General features: G+C 38.1%; 1 protein-coding gene across 2 annotated transcripts; it reads right to left on the bottom strand.

The window, feature by feature from the left end:
• Window positions 1–394: 394 nt before the first annotated feature.
• nectin4b (nectin cell adhesion molecule 4b) lies at window positions 395–23,404 on the bottom strand. 2 transcript variants are annotated; one of them, XM_042498436.1, is made up of 11 exons: window positions 22,952–23,404; window positions 17,962–18,162; window positions 15,949–16,116; window positions 12,122–12,400; window positions 8,697–8,814; window positions 6,446–6,597; window positions 5,954–6,113; window positions 4,775–4,850; window positions 4,431–4,487; window positions 2,958–3,158; window positions 395–1,661 (listed from the first exon to the last, which is right to left on the bottom strand). In XM_042498436.1, the coding sequence occupies exons 1-11, from the start codon at window positions 23,001–23,003 to the stop codon at window positions 1,350–1,352; spliced, it is 1,776 nt and encodes a 591-aa protein (XP_042354370.1). In that variant the 5' UTR covers window positions 23,004–23,404; the 3' UTR covers window positions 395–1,349. The 2 variants fall into 2 exon arrangements, with proteins under 2 accessions (XP_042354370.1, XP_042354371.1); XM_042498437.1 differs by having other exon boundaries at window positions 395–1,625.
• Window positions 23,405–23,572: the final 168 nt, after the last annotated feature.

Raw genomic sequence — 23,572 nt, 5'->3', positions numbered from 1 at the left:
AAACAGTGAGATGAGAAGATTGATAACACTCGTGGATATGAGAGCGATATCCATCTTCTCATCACATCTCAATGAGAAAGTGCATAGACACATTTCCCAAAATGACAGAACTAATCATTAAGTAAAGAGGCTCTTGAGATTACTGAACTCATAACCCTGTCCCACAGCCTGAGTACAGCCACTCTGAAAATCATCTCTTTTTTTGACTGCTTGTAGGAGTCAGGACAGGGATAAGCTAGTAAATCTAACACAAGTCTAACCCAAATGCTGCAGTAGCTGTGATCAGTGTCGCCCTTTATCCTCATGTATGAGGTGAAACTAACTTAACAGTACCAGGTTTTAACAATGACTTATATGCTGTACTTTTATGAATAAACATTTCAACATTTAAATGTCATGTTTAAAGTCTTTCACTTTTATAGAAAAGCACTCAATATAAAACAATTTACATGACAATATATACACACATCTGATTGTTCATCAGTACAGAACGTTGCTTTACATTTCATCTTCTGCATGCTCTAGCATCTCTTCACTGCTGTGCACTGGTATGGCTTAAACCTGGTCATGGAAACCAGTTTGCTGCCATGAACACCCATTAACTTTCGTTGTGCACAGCCTTTTTGACCTTTTTGTAGTTGCAGGTGGCTGTTAATAGCACGATCATAAACACACAAGATCTCCATATATATATATATATATATATATATATATATATATGTATGTATATATTAATATACATACATACACAAATACACACGCTGTCTTTTCCACTGGTACCTCCAAGATGAAAACAAAGTCCAGTTTAGTCTTGCCTTGGCTGAGCATTTGGAGCTTATAAATTGTGTCTTTGCCCTAAGTGTTTTTGATGTAAACGAGGCTCAGAGTTCATGGGGCCAAAGCAGTGGATGTAATATTCGGGCACTGCAGATAATATCGTAAACATCGGTAACCGGAACCAATATTCCTTGCACGTTCAATGGGAGACCTATCAGCGAAATAACTGGGGTCAAAACTTCACAATGAAGGGGCACCCTAATGGTCACGACCCAAAATGTCCCTGGTTCGTGTCTGGCTGGGGGACCTTTTACCTTATTCACCTCATTGTCAGCTGGCTAATAAAAGGCATAAAATTCCCCCCAAAAAATATTTAAAAATTTCACAGTTATCACAGGGTTGGGATAAAGTTTGATAAAATCAAAAAATTCACAAGCTAGATGCAAAAATATTTTTTTAAAGGTTTGGATTATTTTGGGGGCTAATAACCCACAGAAGTCACTATGTACAAAATATGCACCCCATTAAAAAAGAATAAGGTCATTTTCAAAGCAGACGGACTTCCTCCCCTCTCATATTTTGGATGAAAGTCCGTGGTCTAAATGATTTGGTCCTTTGGGCTGCAGCAGAATAGCATTGGAGTGTGGCCTGGGCCTGAGGACCCCATTACTGTAGTAGAAGTGATTGGTGAGCGCCTCCGAGAGCTGGTAGGAGCTGCTGTCCTCCTCGTCCTCATGTCCCTCCGCTACCAACGGTGCTGGAACCCAGTCCTCTCCATGTCGGGAGTCTCCCTCTCTGACGTTGCCCAGGTCTGGTTCTCTGGGCCCGACGCCCTCGTCCTGCTGGGCCTTCAGGGGAACCAGGGAAGAGGGCAGACCTGAGTCCTGGTATGAACGGCATAAACACATATTACTGTTTTTCTGGTAGAAAAACAGCTAATATTACTGCTGTGTGTTGATATATTTTACAACTCTTTTTTTTTAATCAATCAAATTGGGGCAAGATCTAAAAGCACTTATTTGGACAGAAAACTGTCAGGGAGGGTTTAAAATCAGTATAAGGGGATGTTCAAGATAAAAATGTCTTGATTGAACAAGACATTTCCCAACTTTCAATTACACTTTCAACAGTCTATGAGATGCTGTCCGGCTGCTTGTGTTTGTTAAAAAGGGAAATTGAACGTATACAGGCTAAAGATTGAAGGAGACATGTATAAAAACATAATATTGTTCCAAGCAGCAATCGCTGAAAGAAAACAGTTCACCCCAAAATACGAAATACTTACAATACACACAGCAAGATGAAACATTAGTTAGCATTACATGCACCCTTCTTTCTGCTGCATGGTGATACAGTTAGTTAGTGTAGCTGGGTAAAAAGAAAATAGTTCCTACATTAAACTGCTCACAACAAGGTCTGTGGATTATCTTGAGTAACCGGGTCATGATTTCTGGAAAGACATACTTAAATGTATTTCTTTGGTGCTTTGAGCACTATAAGCTGAGTGCCATCTAGTTCTATTTTATTGGTGAGAGGGCAGACATCTCTGCAGCCAATATCTCCATCACCCTGCAACTCACAACAAAAAAAATCTACATTGATAAAAAGCACTACAGGTAACAGGAAAAATGTGTATTTTTGACGTCCCTTTATTATATTGGGAATTACTCAAAAAGGACACGACTGATCACTAGTGGTGCTTAAAAAACAGAGCAGACATAAAAACGTTTCCACATCTTGGCAGTGTTCAATGCAGCACTGCAGAGCAAAACATTTCCTGTAAAACCTGTCCTCATTGAGTGTTTAAGGCAGCCAATCAGGACCATATCAGGTAATAATGCATTCACTGGAGACTGAATTTGACCTTCCTCTGTGTACACTTTATATTATTTTGTACATAAACTAAAGAAAATGGGATAATTTGAGAGGGTCAGAGCTGCCCAGCAAAATATTTGTCTATAGTAAAACAAATTACAGAAGCTGATAGAGCAAAGGGGTTGTCTGTACTTTGGTCATGCGTGTTTCCAGTTTCTGTTTGTAATCCTTTGTTCTTTGTTCTAACTCTCCACAGTTTCTGATAGTGATGATGCAGAGTAAATTAAAAAAACACGATACTATACAACACATTACAAACGAAACCAATTGCATTTTTGCCTAATCTCTTGGATGCTGACACATACCAGTGACATGTTGCTGCTCTTCAGGTATGACTCCACCCTCCTCCTGCGCTCCTCCTTCTCTCCGTCCATCTCGGCTCCTCTCAGGCTCTCTCTGCCATCGTGCCAGACAACTGGACGTCCCAGTTCGTCCACCTCCACCCCTCCTGGAGGCCCCCACTTCCCACCCAGAGTGGACTGGCTGCCTCTGTAGCTGGGTCGCTCCTACAGGTAGGGAGGGGACCCAGATGTTTTTAACACTGATAACAACTGTTTGGTTAAAATCTTGTTGGCTTCATCAGTGGCTTTTAAATTATACCATGTAATATACTGTAGCACTGAGTTACTGTGTGTTATAATTAGGGCTGAAACAAACAAATATATTTTCATTGTCACTTATTTTCCCCTTTACTCAATTAGTTGTTTGGTTCAGAAAATGTTTTTTGTTTTTGTTTTTTTAAAAGTCTATAAGTGTTTCCCAGTTCCCAAGAAAATGTTCTTAGATGTCTTGTTTTGTCCACAACCCAAAGATACTCAGTTTATTGTCATAATGGAGTAAATACACCAGAAAAAAAAAATCATTTTTAAGAAGCTGGGATCACAGAATTTACCTTTTTTTTCTCTTAAAAATTACTCAGATTTATTGATTTTTAAATTAGTTAGGGATGGATTTAATGTTAACAACTAATGTATGGAACTGTCTACCAAGTGCATTGAAAATGCAACCCAACTTTATTGTTTAAGTATTAAATCATGGCTAAAAGAGAAACAACATTGTTCTCACATTTAATACCACACTACTTTGTGTGGATGTATTTCTGTGTATGGACTGGAGATTTATTTTATGTGTTTATTTGTGGATGTATTGTGTGTATTGTTTTACTGATGTTTTAATTTTTTCTGTGTATGGGTTTGTCTTTTTTTTTTTAATTTTTTTTATACATATTCAATCTTTTTTTAAGCCTCTTGTGGACATGTGTTGCAAATGAGTGTTTTGCTACAAATAATAAACACAGAGCATCTGGATCGTGTGCATAAATGTACATTGCTATGGCTATTGCTGATGTTATGTCCATATCAAATAAACTAAACTAAAAAATAAACTAAACTAAAAAAAAAAAAGTTAAATTTTTGGGTTGAATTTGACTGTTATTATTTAAAATAGGAATATTAAGGATTTACCTCAGATGTTCCTTGCTGTCGGGATGGTAAAATTATGACCATTTTTTTATTATCATAGTAGTAGTAGTTGTAGTATTAGTATATCATGATTAATTATTACTTTGAATATTTTTCTTATCAATCAATTAATTATATAGTCTCTAAAATATATTTTTTAGAAAAATGCATTTCACAGTTTTCCAGACCCTAACGTGACATCTTCATATTGCTGCTTTTGTTTTATCAAAATTCCGAAACCAAAAGATTTTTAGATATTAGAGGAAACACCATATATTTACATTTCAGAAGCTAGAATCAGCATTCTGACAAACTCACCAAAGACTGGCTACTTTTCAGTCGGCTGTCAACTCTGAGCAGAGCGTAATCTTCTGCCTAATATAAAAAAAAAAAAGAAAACAGAGAAAGTTGGTAAGCATGAATGAATGCAGAAGATAAATAAAATGAATCACTCAGAATGAGATATTAATAATAAGCACTGCATGTTATTTGTTTAAGCAGCAGCAGCCTGTAATCATTGGCCTACACAGCAGACATGGCTGCTGCGTTCCCTGCCGCTCCACCCAGCTACGCTTAGGCGGGCCGGGTGTGTCGACCTGGTTTCTCTGAACTCTGCAGGTTATTGTTCTCAGCCAAGAGTGTGTATTTGTGTGTGTCTGTACCGGCACTCTGGGGTCTGTGCTGACAGAGTTTAGTCTCCTGATGGAGGCTTGTCTGGAGAAGCTTTGAATTTCCTCCCTGGGCAAAAAAAGACAGCACATTCAGAAAACAGACCAATTTAAAGGAATACTTCACCCGAAAAATTAACATTTGTGTATCAATTAATCAGCTCGTTACCTTTAATTCTGGAAGAAAACTTTGCTTTTCTCGCATGCCTCCATGGTGAAAGGAGAATCCAAAAAAGGCAAACATGCCTCATGAACTGAAGTTATGGGGGTCCACTTTTAACAACAGTTAAACTATATCAAAACAAGTCCAGTATAATCCAAGTCTAATTTATCTTGTTGTATTTCCAAAATCAGTGCATTTTCTCTATAATGTTATGATTTTTGGGTAGTACTGAGTACTGAGCATACGACTGGATCAATGACACTTGGAGTATACTGCTCGAGGTGTGTGAGAGTTTGTAAACAGATTTTTTTCATATAGTTTTGCTGTTGGAGAATATTTTTTTGGATTCTTCATTCACTGTGGAGGCATGAGAGAGAGAGAAAGTTTTCCTCACAAATTCAATATCAAACAGGGGTGCTGTAGAAACATGGTGCGATTATAAAACAACGGACCCCGGATACAGATATGCAAAGGGCCCCACCACCACCCAGACTTTGTGGGGGTTTTGCATCTCTTTGTCATCATTTTGTATTTCCTTGGACTTATCTATGTGTTTTTGTTCTAGTCTGGGTCTTTTTGGGTAATTTTGTGTCATTTTGCAGTAATTCTGTTTCACTTTATAGTAATTTGTATCTCCTTGTGATTGTTTTGTGTTGCTTTGCAGTCTTGTGTCTCTTTGTGGTTGTTAAGCCTGTTTTCATAATATTTTGTGTCTAGTTGCAGTTCCTTTGCATCTCTTTGTGGTCATTTTGACTTTCTACATGGTTGGTAGCTGTTAATTCGAGTGACATTTTACATCTAAAGGTCTGGGGCCCCCAGGCCAGTGCCCAGTAGGTTCATTTAGAATCCCTCCAAGTATACAAATGGTCAAGGCTCCTGAGAAGTATCCCTAAAAACTGCAGTTTACACCAAAAAAATTCCAGCTGTTGTCATAGTCTGCGTAATAAATAAATAAGTCTTTTGAGCTTTCTCTCTACATGGCTTTTTCAAGAAAATGTGAGTCAGCTTACGTTTTTTCGCTGAGCTCCCTCGCAAGCTTTTTGTTTTTCCGTCGATGGTAGCGGTTGACCAGCAGGACGACCAGGACCAGGACCAGGACCAAGGCTCCGGCTGAGGCACCGATAATTATCAGAAACAGGTTGTCCTTCACAAGCTCGTGTTTTGATGTCCCTGAAAGAAAGATGAGGACAGGAAGCCATTTGATGAATGCGTCTCACACAAACACTTTCTCACAGCAACAATTGTGGCATGTTTCAGATCAAATTTGATCCTGATTGATTTAAACAGCATCTGTTCATGCCTTCTATCCATCACAAGGGGGCAGCAAATTTGCACAATTACTCCAAATCAAAAGGAGAATTTACTCAGTATTTTGTTTTTGTTTAAAACTTAAGCTGTTTCATGATTCCAAGTATCCGTCCTCTCATTTCCTCCATCTTCAATACCAACATACAACATAAGCTATACTAGCAGGACAGCTAACAAGGATGAAATGAATTTACCTGCTACTGTCATCGTGTAATCTATTTTTCCCACTCCAACGCTGTTTGTGACCACGCACTCATAGACCCCACTGTCATTCATGCGGAGGGCCCGCCCAAAAACAAGTTTTCCTCCAACCACAGACGTCCCATCTGGCAAAGCTCCTCCTCTCCTGTGGACAATCAGAGCAAAAAATGTCAGCGATGTTTCATAGAGGTAACCATACGGAAACCTGTGACTCACTGCTTGAAACAATAGCCATGACTCACTTTGGTGACGAAAGTGATTGAAGTGCAAACCTGTATTCCAGTTCAAACTACTTCTGTAGAAGTATCACACACAGGTATTTAATGTGAAATGAAACAGCAGCATGAAATGCAGCAACTGGCTTGCATCAAGGAAGTGTTTCAGCTAAAATAAACACTACACAGGATCAGGTTCACCGCAGAGTGTAACCACCAATTCGCTCGCACCTGAATCAAAACCTGCTGGGCTTACAAGTGGCGCCCATTGATCTGAATAGACCAAATAAACACTAGGTTTGGGGGATTTAAGCAAGTCCGGCAAGTCCCACACAGTGCAGCTGAAGACATCACAGGCCACATAATGGAGAGCCAGTTTCTGATCGGGTCCACTGAGAGGGGTCATGTTGCCCTGGGTTTCACTGTGCCGCAGCAGCTATTAACTGCTGCTTTACCCCCCAAACTGGAGCCGGCTCAGATTTCTTTTTTCAAAACCCCACCTAGCTTCTCTAACCAGCCCTTTATAAAAGAGTCTCAGGTGGAGATTGCATCTGACACAGAGGAGATGGTTGAAATTGATACAGATAAAGTGAGTGCGCCACCTTTAGCAGCCACAAAATATTCTTATCTGTTTTGTTGAATTATAAACTTTGTTGATTGAATCTTTGAGAGTGAAATATCACAATACGCCAGTATTCACATTTTATTTATTAGTTGTATCTTCATGTTTCACTGATTACCACAGAATTAGAGTGTATTTGTGGCAGTAGCTGATGATGGGTAAGGGGGTGTGGGGGGAAGCAAACTTTTGTTTTTGTTTTTTGTTTTTCCTTTAAATCTGTGTCCCCTCTCTAAATTTGGAGGATTTTGCGGGTCTGTGAGTGTAGCGCAGGCAGAGCTCTTCATGAGTTTTTTTTTTTTTCCTCAGCAGCAGCTTGTGACTGGCGGGGAGGTTCATTGATCTGTTGATCAATTCACAGCTGATCAGATTAGATCAATGGATGAGAGGAGCAGCTACCGCAAGTGAACGCAAACCTTTGGACCTGGCAGAATGAACCGTTACGTTTCAACTGACATTCTACTGCTCCATATGTGACCCGAGTGCACTCTGCGCTCCGAGAATGTGGTGCAGTGAATAATTCAATGATATATATACTCCATATGAACAGTCCAGTGCCAAAAGTAGGAAATTTATTTGTGGTGGCAAATGTTTTAAGCGAGGCAGGTCGCCACAAATGAATGCGTGGGAAACCCTATATTTATCTTACAGCCATGAGAGTGGTATCAACCTCCTCATCTAATTCTTCACAATAAAGTAAATAACTACATTCCCCAAAGTATTTATTTAACAAAAACTGAAAACAAGCATCTCTGGGTTTGAACACTGCTTGTCCACACAGGATGAGTTTGTACTGATGAAAACGCCAAATGGTCTGCAGAGTTGAAAGCATTTAATCCACAATAATCTTAATATTTCAAGATTGCCTCATGGCTGAAATATTTTTCACTCAGCACACAACATTTGATCATTGTGTGCTCAGTCATAGCTGTAATGGCTGGTACAGTGTCTCTAATTTAAGTACAGACCCTGTGTTTTACCAAGCATTAGAGTGATATTTAAAGCATGGCACTATGATTAAGTGCTTAGCATGTGTCTCCAGCTCTTCCTTGCGTCGCGCTCTCCCTCCCTCGTGTGAAAATATCTCCCTCACCCCTTTTCTAACTGCGAATTGTGCAACACGACACCATAGCTTTTATTTGGCAATGAATTGAGCCAGAGAGAGGAAGGTGTCCTCCTTTAGATTCAAGCACACTTCTTTGTTGTTCGCGGGTGTGTAGTCCATGTACATGCACATTTGAGGCTTATGTATGTTTTGAGTCACATTCCAGTGCCATGTAAAGAGCCATTTAGCAGTGCAGATAGCATCACAGTGGGGTGAATCAACATGTATTTGTCAGATTCTTGCAGGCAGCCAGTCAGAGATAAACTGTAAAAATGTATGAGCAGCAGACAGACTGGTGTTGGTACCTTGACCAGGTGATGTTCTCAGGTTTGGGGTTTCCTCCACTGCTGCAGACCAGCTCAGCTTTCTCCAAACCAACATACCAGTTTCCTGTACCAGCATTGATGTTGGCATCTGGGGGATCTGACAAAGAAATACAGACAAAAACCTATTCAGTTGTATGCTTCATGGTTTGTCTTTATTTGTCTAAAGACAAATAGAACCAACACAATTGGTTATGGCCTACTCAACATTAATACACTGATAAAATCTGCAGAGGTTAGACAAAGTCATTGTTTTTTAGTATGTCACAAAGAGTTCCCAATACCTGGCTATGAAGTCCCAAGTCAAGTCCTAAACTTTGCATTTCAAGTTGTTATGCACCAAATGTAATACCATTTTAACAGTAACAGTCAGTAGATTAAATTTATACAAATAAGGAGTTTGTTCTGGTAAAGTCATTCATGTGACGAAATTGCTATTCCATGTAATTTCTGAGTTTAGTGTTGTTGCATAATGCTGATGACAGCAGAGACATTCGCTCTGAATTTGACAACCCCAGTCATTATCTAATCTCTGTCTGCTGGTCTGCATGACCAGACAGATCTTTTTCTCCTGCATGGGATTGGCTGGCAGATTGATTCAAGTAGCTGGCGGGAAAATTAAAAGTTGATTTGCTGCATAATTATTTTTTAGAATGTATGTTTGCATATGGATAGATGGACAGATAGACAGACAGATAGACAGATAGATAGAAAGAAAAAATAATGTAATAATATAAAAATATCAAGACAAAAGTTGTCATGTTAACTCAGGCAACCATGCACTGCTGTCAGAAATAATCATTGCCTAATGTAATCATAATAATTTATACACATAATAAAATTTGACATTATTACTACTTCCACCTTTAGTAACACAGCATGCTGCAGCTCTGTGTGTGATTTCAAATGTATCAAAAAGTGGAAAACTAGGATGTAATATCAATGTTAAAAAGGCTATACTGCTGTTGACTGTTGTGTTTTTATGTCACAAAAATGTCTCAGATATGCAAACTCCTGATCTAAGATTTTAGTTTCAAAATGCTGCTGTTTAGCTGTGAAGTTTCCAAAACATTTCTTCCCAGATTCCCCTCGAGGTTTGGGTCATAGAGGGTGTAGATTGACAATGCCCCCCCCTCCCCCAAATGTTAGATGGGTGATTACGACCCTGCACCGGACAAAGAGCAACTGTTGACCACTGAGGGAACTGAAGTTTAGGAGGCTTCTCTCTGACTGCAGCGACAGTAATAGTGGAAGATGAAGCATTACTCACTAGAGTGAACCTTCCCAGCAACCTGCCAATATTGTCTAATGTTTAATCCACTGCCACCCATTTATTTCTTCAATAGGACAGTTAAGCTACACAAACATTTCTATCAGGGCAGCTGGAGGGAAAAAATGTCATTGGATAAACTAGCAATCAGCAGAAGGAGCTAAAGAAATGTGTCTTACTGTGTCCTGAATATATACTGTTTATTACATACTTGTGGGTGCTCACGGATGCAAAAACCTAAATAAATTGTGGATGTTTGTAAAACTACTCCTGTAAGATCTAATGAAACAAAAAATACATCTAAATGTTCAGCTCAAACAATTTCAAACAATTATGAAAATAAAAGTAAAGTAATATGATATATACATACACATATGGAATACATATACTTTCATATTAAACGGCTGATACATTTTAAAGAAGGCCCGGTTTGACTGATGAGATTATTATATCATTTAATCCTGTATAAAATCACAATGCAGTATGGCTTGGGAACACTGCAATTGTGACTGCAAGTGTGGACTGAGGGGTTTTTGGACTGAGGGGTCACGCCACTTGCACGAATGTCTGCCTCCAATTTGAAACTGCACCAACATGGCGGCTCATTCGGAAGCTTTCGCTTGAATAAAAATAAATAAATAAATAAAAAACAGAGCTCACCAAAATGTGTTTCTTATAACATTTGAGGAAAACACGTCATGACAGTGTTGAATCTATCCTCGTGATTAGTTGCTTCCAGTGTCGCTGGGTTATGCCAGACGCCCCTGATTTGCATAAAAGTAGCCTAGATTCAGCTTTATTCAAATGAGTAGCAGACGCCCTAGCTCTACAAAAGCAATGTTGAGCTACCAAAATGCATTGCACAGCTGCTTAAATAGAGTGCCCCAGGAATGACGTTTTTCTGTAGCGTCAGCCTGGTTCCCTCGTCAGAAAGCCTACGGGATTATTCTATTGGATTTTAGATCATTGCAGAATAAGCTCTGTGGTAAACAAACATTTATGATACCTACACATTTTGTTCAGCAACATAATTTTCGCAAATTAACACCACTATGATTCTTTAAGCCTGAAAGCAATTGCCAGAGGCAAAAAGCTAATGTAAACCTATAAAAAAAAACTACATTGCGTTCGCATGACTTAAAATTGCCACCACACGCCGTGTTCAGCATGGCTTGGCATTATGATGTTTTGCAGTCTCATTTAGCCACTTGTAGCGCTTCTTTTTTTTTAGACACATAAAAGCTTTAACGTTCCTGAGTGGGGTATTTACTGATGAAGTTTATGTCGTGGAACAAAGCGTTAAGGTTGCTTCATCTCGTGTTAACCACAGACTTTATTTCAGGCCTCTTACCAAAAACCCATTCAAAAAACTAATTGACTCCAATATAATGGAACCAGAGGTGCTGAAAGTTTGGGTTTTAGGACTAATTTTTCTGGCACTCTATGGACAATAACTAAGAAGTTTGGAAATGACTGATTATGTGGACACATACAGTAAGTGTCATTAGATTACATAGATATCTTAGTTTACCATTTAAGTCAAAGGTTAGGTTAGCTCAGGCTGATGAGCCTGCACACCACTAACCTAATCGAGTCCTGACGTCAAGATCAACAACCTCATTGTTATTTACATTTTTCTATGTTCTAAGTGGAAAAGGCCTTTAACAATTAGGACATGTTGCTATCCAGGAAAAGCACACCTGTTGCTAATAATAATTAATCAACGGCTGCATTCCACAGCTCTGGTGTGATTCACTTCCTGACACACCTAAACGAAACAACTGATCATAAATGTTATTATTAGTTACACTTGTTTTTGCAATGGAATCTTTCCTACTGTGAGTCAAATGCTGAGCCAAAATTAATACAGCCTCCAGACATTCTCAGCAGATTTTGAGTATTTTGTGTATTTATTTGTGTATACTAACTACAACACATTGCAGGATGACATGAGTACATACTGTATACAGTTCCTTCCACTGATGTTTAACTCAACCTGTAAGATTATTTCTGCATTGAGACAAGCTCTATTTTAAAGAAAATATAAAAATATTACTGCAAGTAAATCTGCTAGCTTCTGTTGCATTAATGGTCTCCTTTGGCCTTAAAATACAGCATCATTCCCAGCTGTACTCACAATGAACCTCCAGGTTGTTTGGGATCCTGCGCGGCTGCTCCAGGCCGGGATGCCACACCAGACAATCCAGCTTCTTCCCATTCATGCTGCGCAGGGGGTGCAGGGAGTAGTAGCTGGACACAGACCCACCCTCGTTGGTGCGGTTGTTGGACTGGCCTGGCAGGTCAGTGTCCCAGGACAGACGGGGAGGTGGGCGGCCCACGGCTCGACAGGAGGCAGCCAAACGAAATGACTGGCCCTCCACCAGGATTACAGGATCCAGGGAGAAGATGGGTAATACTAAGAAAAGAGGAGGAAAAGGAACAATTTAGAGGCATTATACACACAAGAATGTGTTTTGCTTGTTGTTACTTCACTTGGATGTTTGAGCTTCACTGAGATTAATATTTTAGTTTGACACTTGAAGGATTTTTTCACATCAATGTTCTGAAGTTGAAACATTTCTCTGCATTCATCTTAAATCTGAGACCAAAACGAGAACATTTTTGCGATAGGATTTTGCGATATCACAAATAGTTTGGCAGTCAGTCATGTTCCAAAATACAACCTGTGCACATACACTGACAATAGACTTCACATTAAAGCAAAGAAACTTTGTAGTTATCACTTTAACTTTTGAAGAGAATATTTTCATATTCATAGATTTTGAATTTTCAAGGTAAATGATTAGACGTAACTTTAAGAATTTTTAATGAGATAATTACATTTTTTAGCACATCAAGCAAAAAAAATATTCAAAGCAGAGATTTGTATACATACCATGTCATTCATTTTCTAGAGGTATAAAATCCTTCGAATTGTTCTTTATTTAGTTGTTTGGATAAAATAATTATCTGACTATAATGACTTTTTTAAAAAAAAATAATAAAAACTACAGATTTTTTTTAACCGTTATGAGTAAAATAATGTGCTTACTAACCTTTTGTTTTTCCTTTATTCCTCCACAAACTGAAGATAGTTGAACATGGATATCTGTTTAATTATTTATTTATGCTTTATGCTGTACAATTATACTTATTATAGGTCCTAGGGTTTTTTTTTCAGATTTTGTATTATCTAGCTTTTATAAAAGTGTGATTTCTGTGTTCTAAAGCTAAAAAAACACAATAAAAATAGTATTATCATTAACAAAGATGAGCTCCACTTGTGTAATTCCCATCCCCTGCAATTACTGCATTAAGATTTAATTAATACTTCCTAAAGCTTGCTCAAGGCTAATTTGTCCTTACCTAAAATTACCTTAAGTGTCTGTAATTAGATCCATTAAACCTGGACGTCACTAAATGTTTGTGTCATTGTATCTAAGAAACAAGTCTGTGCAATAAGCTCTTTAAGATCTTATTGCTAAAAGATTCAGATAAGAATATTGTTATGAAAAGGGCCCTAAATACATACAGGAACACGAGAAGCCCACAATAAAAAAAAAACAAGGTACCACCAGGATCTGACTGAGGAATCCACAACAGATGATAGAGAGCAACAGTGAAACTAAAAACATGAATCATGCGGAGAACCTCAATTTTCAGATACAGGATATTAACTAAAAACCTAACCAAGTCATGATTGTGCAGAAAAAAAACAGTCTTTCAAAACCATGTGTCAAATGTCACCTGTGATATTTTCACATATATATACATTTGTGTTTTGTTATTCTTTGTCACCAACTGGTTTGACACGATAGTGATTCACACCCGGCTCATTGAGGTCTTTGCTGTTGTAAACACCTGCAAAGTCTCTCTATTGGTATTTGGATTATTAACGCAGAAGACAAAACCGGTAGTTAGCATTAGCGGAGATAGCCATTATGGATTAACAGACAAAGCAAAGGGCACCACCTGTAAGACTCAAACTTTATAAACACAAACCCCAAAATACATGACATCACAGTACCACCCATCTGTATTTCACTGACAGGTGATATCTGGGAAGAGATCTCCAGGGAAACTATCCTGCACACTACAAAAAAAAAAAATCCCAAGTGAAAAGAGATGACAGTGACATATGGCCAAATAAAGCCAACCGAATAAACCCTGAAGCAATCCCTTAGAAATCAATGAGTTGACCAAAAGAAAAAAAAACAAAAAACAGACTTTTAGATCCATAACGTAATGGAAAAATGCAGCAGATAGTTCTAATGAAAGAGATTATAATGCACATGGAGAATTTATATGTAGCTCATGGATTTAATATTTAATAGTTAATAAATGTTTTTTGGTTTGAGGAGTCGTGAGAATTCAGCGCTGGAGGTTGTCAGTTACTAGTGTGTGTATTTCTGTTGGTTCGTGTGATCTGTGGCGTGTTGGGACAAGCTCACGACTGAGCTGTCAATGTTTATGATGATGACTGGCAGCAACATGAAAAAGTCATTTAGGACCGAACTGATAGCAGCGCTGCAGGTTTTACTTGAAAAGGGATCCAATGGTGGTGCCACTGAAATCATGATACAATGTATTTATCTTAGCTAGTGATAAAAGAAGGAGATCCAAAATATTCTCTTTACTTGCACTTAATTGACCTAATATTGTGTATTGTATATTAATTCTGTTTATCCTTACTGCGATTTTACGGTTGTTAATTTTGTCCACTCTGTCTAACCAACATCTATTGCATTTACTCTATGTGAATCTAAAGGAATCCAAGGATAGAAGGCATAAAGCCCTGCACTGCATGCGTTTAATTCGGATTTATTGCTCCTATCAGATTTTTTTGTTTGGTTGTTCTCATTTTTTTTTTTAAATGTGGCCAATAGCAGATTCCAGTGTGAATTGTCACGGTCATAGACTGTATAAAATAATGGACATAGCTACCATGATGTCACCCATTGGAACCAGAAGTAAATGAATTTGAATGAGAGGGAAGAGCTGTGGATGATCAAGACTCTAAGTGACCCTGCCGTTAATTATGTTATATAAAAAATTATCCTCCTGTACAGTTGTCATGAAGGAGTAAATTGGCTATTGTACATACATTTTGTGTTCTTTATATTCTGTGATTTTTTCATGTTATATTTTTAAATTGCGTCTACATTTTTATGTCTTACACTATTTAAATTCAATATTTTTATTCTTCCTTTTGTTAAATGTTTTGCACCAAAACACCAAGTCAGATTCCTTGTATATACAAATGTATTTGACAATAAAACCGGATTCTGATTCCAATTCAGGCTATAAACATGTTTGTATTCATATGAAAGTGACCCCAATTTGAATTAAAAAGATGTGATTTGTGCTGTTCACCCTGTTATGAAAAACAAACAAACAAACAAACAAACAAACAAAAACAGATCTGACTCACATATGAGCAAAAGAAAAAAAAAAGAACAATTTAGTGCCAATTGCCTGCAGTTTGAACACAGACAAATATGGGCCTATGTAAAACATTTATTTGACTAGGAAAATCATCACAAATTAAATCAAACCGTGCATCTTTAATAACAAACACCATCTGCACATTGCCAATGTTTTAGCAGATCACCAATGTACCTTATTCACCAAAGAAAACCATCTATTTTTGTTAAAAGCAAGTTTGGGGCACAGTATTACATTTGACCTTTTCTGTATTGTCCACTCAGTATTAAGCAGGTATATGAAAAAATGCTGAACGATAAACTAATAAAACATAAAACCAATATTCACTTTTTGCTTTTCACCCACTGAAACCTTAAATATGCAGTCAGTGTCTGTGGCCACGTCTGCAGACCTGCTGAATTTCCCCTTTTCTTCTATGAAGATGATTACAGTTTAAACATCATTACAGCAGCTCTGATAGGATTAGGAAGGTATGGGAGAAGAGAAGAAAAAGAGAGAGGGGACAGGGATGACTCTTACTCCAAACTGTGAGTGTGATGTGCCTCTCAAAGTTCCCGTTGGGGAAGGTGGAGATGTGGCAGGTGTAGCTGCCCTCGTCCGACTCCTCTGTGCTGGGGATGAGCAGAGCCGAGTTCCTCGTGGGGTTCCCACTCTCGAACCTCACCCTGCCAGAGTAGCGCCCAAACTCTTAAAGCCAAAACAAAGACTTCAGGTCAGGACAGATAATATGAATATATGATCGTTTACAAAGCTCAAACACACACAAAAAATACATATGGAAACAAAATCTTCCCAATGAGAAATTGGCTACTTTACGGAGGCATTTACTTTAACAAAGGAAAATAGATTATTAGGTTTTGGCAAAATAAAACAGCATTTGAACAACATTTATCTAATGACATCACAACCCCACCCTCCAGACAAATAATCCAGGTGTAAACTGAGCAGTCTCCTGGTATGATCTCATTTCAAATTACACTGTTGTGCACTGTTGCCAGATTTGTTAATCTCTCATCACAGAGCTTCGATCCAGTAACGATGATCACAAAAAAGGTGTGATGGTTATCAGTTATCAATCATTGCATGTCAAGCTCAGCCTGTCGATCATAATGCTCAGACGAGAGGATTTATTATAGGCTGTTGTAATGCTATTACTGACTGCTATCAGTGATGATAAGCATCATATATATGGGTTAGTAAGGGCCTTCCACACCTACTGTTAGGTTAATGTCAAAATTTCTGCCAGAAAGGGACACAGGACTTTCAACCATGAGACCAAAGGTCAAGTCCCATGCAAGATCAATATTTACATCAGACCGTGGTCTTTTTCTAAACCTAACCAGGCTTTTTTTTGGCGCCTAAACACAAGAAAGTAAAAGTGAAACCTAAGGAACTAGTAGGTCATTGAATGTGAGTGTGTATAACTGCAGCTGTAGCAGCTACATGACCTGTCCTCTAGCTACATGACTCACCCACTATATTTACATGTCAGCGTGTGATCAGCCCTCTCTCCTTGGCCCAGAAGTCCCAACAAAATTTCTAATATAGCAGTTAGCTGGATAGATTTTAGTATTAAATCAAAAGAGGGGTGGTTAAAGCTAGGGTAAGGATAGTAGGAAGGCTACATGTCGCTACTTATGAGGTGAATTATGTTTTCATGTATCATGGATTATAAAGTAGATTATTGCTACATTTGGCCTTATATTTGTTAACTACAGTGTCACGCTGCAGCAGGGCTCAGATAACCATCAAACTGGTGGGTTTGTTTTGTATTAGTGGTGGGGGCATTTTTTGAGGGGAGCGTGTCGTGTATGCTACAAATGGAATATGGCTGCAGATGTACCAGTCTCATTTTATGGTCTAACAACATCCTGATTGGGTAATTTCTTAGAATATGGCCTAACTTTATGTTGAAGGAAACCGCTTGAATGGTTAAAAAGGAGCTCGGATCATAAGTCTCTCAAAACTGGACCTTGGACATAATTCACCATAAGGTACAAAAATCGGTAAAATGATCAATGATGGTTTATCTTGAGCTCAGTGGAATGCAACAGAAGCTGAATTGATTTGTCATCATCCATAGAACGACTGTCATATGATTTTGTCATTTTTACAGTGATTGCACTTCCCTATTATGAGCACAGCAGGTTTTAGGTCTCTATCAGAATTTGAAACTATAGCTCTTCTGCAGTGAAATAAAGAACCAAAATCTCGCATTTGAATTCAGAAATGTACATTTTAAGTGTGATATTACTTTTTCAAAGTACATTTGAAGGAGTTCTTTTGCTTTGATTTTTCATGTAACAGTAGTATTTCAGCAGTAAAACACTGTACTTTTCAGGTTGGTGTTATGTCTAAGGTACAATTCTTAAACAAAAGCTTGATAAAGACAGATCCTGGAGGTGCAAGGATGCATCAGAGAGTGACTTAGCTCATAAGAAGGAATGCTTACATTAGATTTCATGTCCAAACTGTAACTGTACATATAAAGTGCTCTGCAAACAGCCTTTTTAACTCTTTGCTGCAGCCTACCTGTGTGTCCATCCATAAAGTGAGCAGTGATTATCTGGTCCTTGCTGCCATCTGGGAGCTCCTTGTACCAGGTGACCTGCACCACCTTCTCCCCTGCCTGCACCTGGTAGTGACAGGGGAGCCTGGTCTGGCTCTCTGCGAAGGAGCGCATGGAGGTGACGGGCTCAGGAGGCTCCACAAAGTCAGCCTGCACACACACAACTGAGGAGAGAGGGTTTCATCAGATAAAGATGAGGGATTGTAAGAGGTTTGTGGAGAGTAAGGTGCTTAAAAATTTGTCAGTTAATTGATAAGATTTCTTAAGGTTGTGTTCGGTTTTGTCTATATCCCCGCCTCAATCTATGCATTTCCTGTTAATGCCCTGTTTTTTATTTACTTATTTTTTTGTACTGCCCTTTGCACTCACTAAAAAAGCAGTAGCTATAGTGGCTCTCTGAGAATGCAGTTGAGAATGAAGAATGAAGTCGTCATTTTTATCTCAAAGTTAAGTTTCATGACTGTATCTTCCACGGATTAGACAGTATGGTATTGACAAAAATCTGCTGACAGACAGATGGACATATAAACACCCGTCAAAATAATCAAATCATGTTCTGTGGTGCGTCGGGCTACAATAGTTGCCACCAGGACCACAAACATCCCAGCTGGTAAAAATCTACTGTGGACACTTAAGAGGATCAAAGTCATTGGTATTCTTCATATGGGCATCGTGAATATTGCTTCAAAATTTTCAACGTAATCCCTTAAATAGATGTGGAGTTTTTTCAGTCTGGATCAAAGTGGTGGACCGACCAAACAACTGACCCTCATTGTCATCCGTAGTCATGCCTCTACCATAGCTCAAACATTAGCTTGTTCCAGCTTCTCAAATGTGAAGATTTGCCTCTTCATTTGTAATATAATTATGTTTGGGTTTTATACATTAGAATTAGATAAAACAATCAATTTATATTAACATCCTAAAACACCTTTCCTTTTTTACATATTTTATTTACTAATTTGCTTTAAAGAAACATTTATAGATCCATTTTTTGTACACAATGTTGTTTTTAAGATGGCAGGAGGCCCTGACGTTATCCCATAATGCATTCGGAAAAAGGCGATGTATACCTCAGACAGGTTTGTATATAAACACATTCACACCTATGGGCAGGCAGCAGTTCACCTAACCTGCTCGTCTGCTGGCATGCAGACATGCAGAATAATACAAACTCCACAAAGAAGGTGGAGGGATGGTTTGAACACAGGATCTTCACGCTGTGGGGCGACAGAGCTAATGACATGGACAATAGTGCTTTTATGTGTCTTTATGCTTTTCTCAAAAGCAGAAATGTTTCTCTGTTTGTGAGGTGTCTGTTTGGACGTGCTCAGAAAGAGAGTTTTTGTGTTATATGGTGGTTTAGGTGGTGTTTAAGAGCTTTTCCCACACTCTTATTTTAGATCCTTTACTTCATAATGTCCTGACAGTAAATGAGTCTGCTGTCATTGTTTTAGTGTTTCTGTCTAGGGGTCGACAGATTATCAGCCTGGCTGATTATCGGGGCCCATATTTGGCATTTTGCAGATTATCTGTACGGGCGTTTTAGTTTAGTGATTGCTGATAAAACGTAATTAATGAAAAAGCTTGCGTTTTACACTCAACCAGCACCAGGAAAGACAGTCTGCAATATATGCAAAGAACATATCAGCATGGCAGGAACTTTTACTTTGTAAAACATTAGGGAGATATTTTCATTTATTAATTTTTTATATACATTTTCACTGAACTTTTCTCTTTTTTTAAGTTCTCATTAAGTACTAATAATCTGTATCCGCATCAGCCCTGAAAAAACAATATTGGTCTACCCCTATTTCTGTCTATGGTCGATTTATTAATTTTTAATATTATCAAAATAACTTACACTTGGACTGTTTTTTGTCTGATCACAGAACCCCTATTTCATCTCTCTTATTAATAAAAAAAAGTATTTTTCGTGTGTTACCCATTTAATATTTTATAAGATAAGACATTTCTATTGACATACAGGATGTTTTTATTCATTCTTCATGTGGTTGTTGCCTCGGGTATTTAAGAACTGGCTCTGCTTTTGAATTGATTTGATGTCTGACAGAAGTCCATGAGAAAAAAAACATTTATAACTTTTTCTCTTGTCTATGGACAGGAGGGAAATTCTACACAGTGGCACTGATTGTTACTCCATTTTTTACATTAATATTTAGTTGTAATTATTATTATTGTTTTAGTGAATCAATCATATTAAATATTGAGCAATAATAACTTTAATACACTGGCTTTGCCGTCTCATATCAGCAAGGTGTTATCCTATCAGAGCTGTCATCGGTGCCGACTAATGACTAAGACTGACTGTACCTTATCGCACCTGGTTAAAAGTCTACATCTAAGCGTGGGACAGACACACAAACATGAGTAAAAAGGGTGTGTGAGAGAATCGGATCTACAACTCAGAGAGGGAAAACCAAACATTTGCCCTTTGATTTGTGGGGTGTACACACTTTTTTCCCCTTGTGGTTACTGATTCATGAGCTCAATTAATGATTACACTACAGCCTATATGGGTCGAAGACTCACGCAGGTGAAATCCCACACAGTCTGTGCAAGGACGCATTGACAAAATTGTGACACAGTGAAAAGGGGAAATAGGTCTCACGCACACACACAGAAAATTTAAATTTGGCCAACAAAGAACTACAGTGTGAGTGACCTAATTGTGGAGGGAGAGAGAGTTTTATAAAAGAGCAACAGAAGAAGAACAGTTTGATCATTCATGCCAATAAAGAGAAGAGACAGAGGTAGACACAAGTGGCGTTAGAGGAAGGCAAAGAGAAATAATGACAGAAGTGAGAGTCAACACAGATAAACACTGAAGTGAAAGAAAGAGTTAAACACACACTCCACACGCTCACATTCTAGACAAACAGGGGCTGACTTGAGTCACAAGGCTGCCATACAAGCTTTTCTTGTTCACTCAGGATGACAGTAACTTTATCACACTTGTGGTTACAGGAATCAAGAAAAACAATAATCTAATATGTGGATTTGCTCTTTTAACCCGAGCAGCAAAGCAGAGGTTAACCTCGGCTAAAGACAGAAACAAAGAGCATTGACAGAATTAGTCACAAAAAAACAAGAGGAGGCAGGTTGGGCAATAAGTTCTGATTCATGTTGACTTAAAGTATGTGACTGAGCCACATTCTGTTATGCTGTGTCTTTCTCCACACCTGCAGGGACAAACAAATACACTACTGGGCCAAAAGTATGCGGACACCCAAACATTACAACCAGGAGTGATTGTTGAAAATTTCTTTCTAAAACCATCTGCTTCTTGTACAGCCTCCACTCTTCATGAGTGACAATCACAGGAGCTGGATGGTGTTAAGGAGGACAGGGCTCTGTGCAGGCTTGTCAAATTTTTCCACACCATTTCCTAATGTACCTGGCACAAACTGTCACCACAAGGTTGAAGGCACATTACTGTCTAATAATACCACTGTATGCTTTCAACTTTAGATTTCCCTTTTCTAGCTCTTTAAGTTTTTAATTTCATTTAAATGCACTTTTATTGTGTTTTGTTTTGTACTATGTCTCGCTGTATTGATGTTTTATTAAGAGCTCTTTAAATTGCCTCGTTGTTGAAATGTGCTGTATATATAAACTTGTCTTGCCTTACCTTACTGGAAATACCAAGATACGACCATGAAAAACTAATATAACAGTAGTCATTGGTGTCCAGATACTTTTGGCTAAAGAGTGTATGCTGTTGTAAAGAAACATCGACCTCATTATTTATGTATGTCATTTATCTTTGTTTATTTAACAGAGTGTTGGGAGGGTTACTTTTGAAATGTACAGATTTTTAGTATTTTATTTCCGTTAAAGAAATTTCACTTATTACATTTAATAACTTTCAGATTACCTTTCTAACAAATGTTTTAAACTGGACAATAAAGCTAAAAAGGTCCAGAGATAGCTATGTCACAACAAGGCATTCCTGCGGGGCAAAATATTGAAAAATCAACAGAAGGACTGCTTTATTCTACATGTAAAGTTTTAACTAAAAATAAATCTACTGTATGTTCAGACATAACCACTTTGTAATTGTCAATATTTCAATTATTAACTGTAACTCAATTACATTTTCTCCCCAGCAACTGTAACTGATTACAATTACATTCATTATTATTTATTTACACTTAATTAGGGACTCCACAAAACAAGACACAAGAGACTGTTTAACTACAGAAAAAGGGAGATTAATACACCACCACACATCAAAAATAAGAATGGAATGCAGTGTGCCACGAATATCAGGTGTCCACATACTTTTGGTCATATATTGTAACCCCAGACAACATTATTTAGATAGTAACCATAAGAACAGACATATTTAGACGACACATATAAGCACAAAGATAGGCTGTGAAATAATATATTGATATTATAGGATTTCCCCTTTTAAAGTAGCCAAAAGTGTCACTAGTGTCACTGCCGAATATGAAAGCGGTATTTTCATGCACTATTATAGCAGCAGAAGAAGAACTGTAAGTTAATAAGAAGCACAATAAGGTCACTACTTAATTCCATCTTTGCGCCTTTTCATTGTCCTGTAAAGCACTTCTGTTTATTATTAGTAGAATATTATATACATATTATATGAATATGAATGACTCTGTAGAACAAGGAAAATATAGTTAACGTATATTTACGGTAACGTATATTTAGTTACACACAAACTGCAACTCAGTTTTAGGAATGGCTCACTACAGTCACTTGATGTGATGTATGATGTATAAGAAGCAAATACATGTACTTTTGACACTTTTTGCACAGAAAAGTCATTCTGAAACCCCCACAGCTTGACTAACAACAACCAAAACGCAAAACAGTAGAAATCCAGAAAACGACGGTACAGACAGTGATAGGTTTTATAAAACAGTGAGGTGTCATGTAAATGAATGTAACAGAACTCACCAGCCAGTAAAAGCAGTGCCAGACACTTCGCCCTTTGACCGGTCAACTCCATCTTTAGTCCAAAAATGAAAGCTTTCTCTCTGAGCTGTTTAATCTCGTGTTATTCAGTTTTCATTGTTAATCTCTGCACATTAATGTTAGACAGGAAGCTCAGTAGTATAAGAATCCACAGCAGGTAGGCAGGTACAACAGGTGTTTCCTCTTCAAATCACACACGATGCTTAGAAAAGAAAAATTGTTGTCCACTCGTTAAAAACTGTTAAGCGCAAATTGTAAATGGCTTTAATTTAATTTCGAGTGCAAAGTTCTCTGCAGCATCTGTGGGAATAACCCAGCAGACAAAGTCAAAGTAAACAGATGAACCGAAACACTTGAACTGATATTTGAGCTCGCGCAGAAATGAAAAATGAAGCGTGTACCGACCACACAAAAAACCTGTAGGTTTGTCACGCATGCAGAGGAGCACCTCTAACACAGCTTTGAGCCTCTGCACCTGTCTGTGTTCGGGCCCCGCCCACCGCACCAGGTGGACACGCCCACCTATGCGTTCAGGTGGCGTTTAAAAAAAATTTTCAGGAGACCTACTTAAGAATAGACATCCTGCTGCTTAACAAGCTGATT

Source organism: Plectropomus leopardus, chromosome 12, assembly GCF_008729295.1.
Source record: "Plectropomus leopardus isolate mb chromosome 12, YSFRI_Pleo_2.0, whole genome shotgun sequence".
Classification (NCBI taxonomy): Eukaryota; Metazoa; Chordata; class Actinopteri; order Perciformes; family Serranidae; genus Plectropomus; species Plectropomus leopardus.
This window is presented reverse-complemented; position numbering and strand designations above follow the sequence as displayed.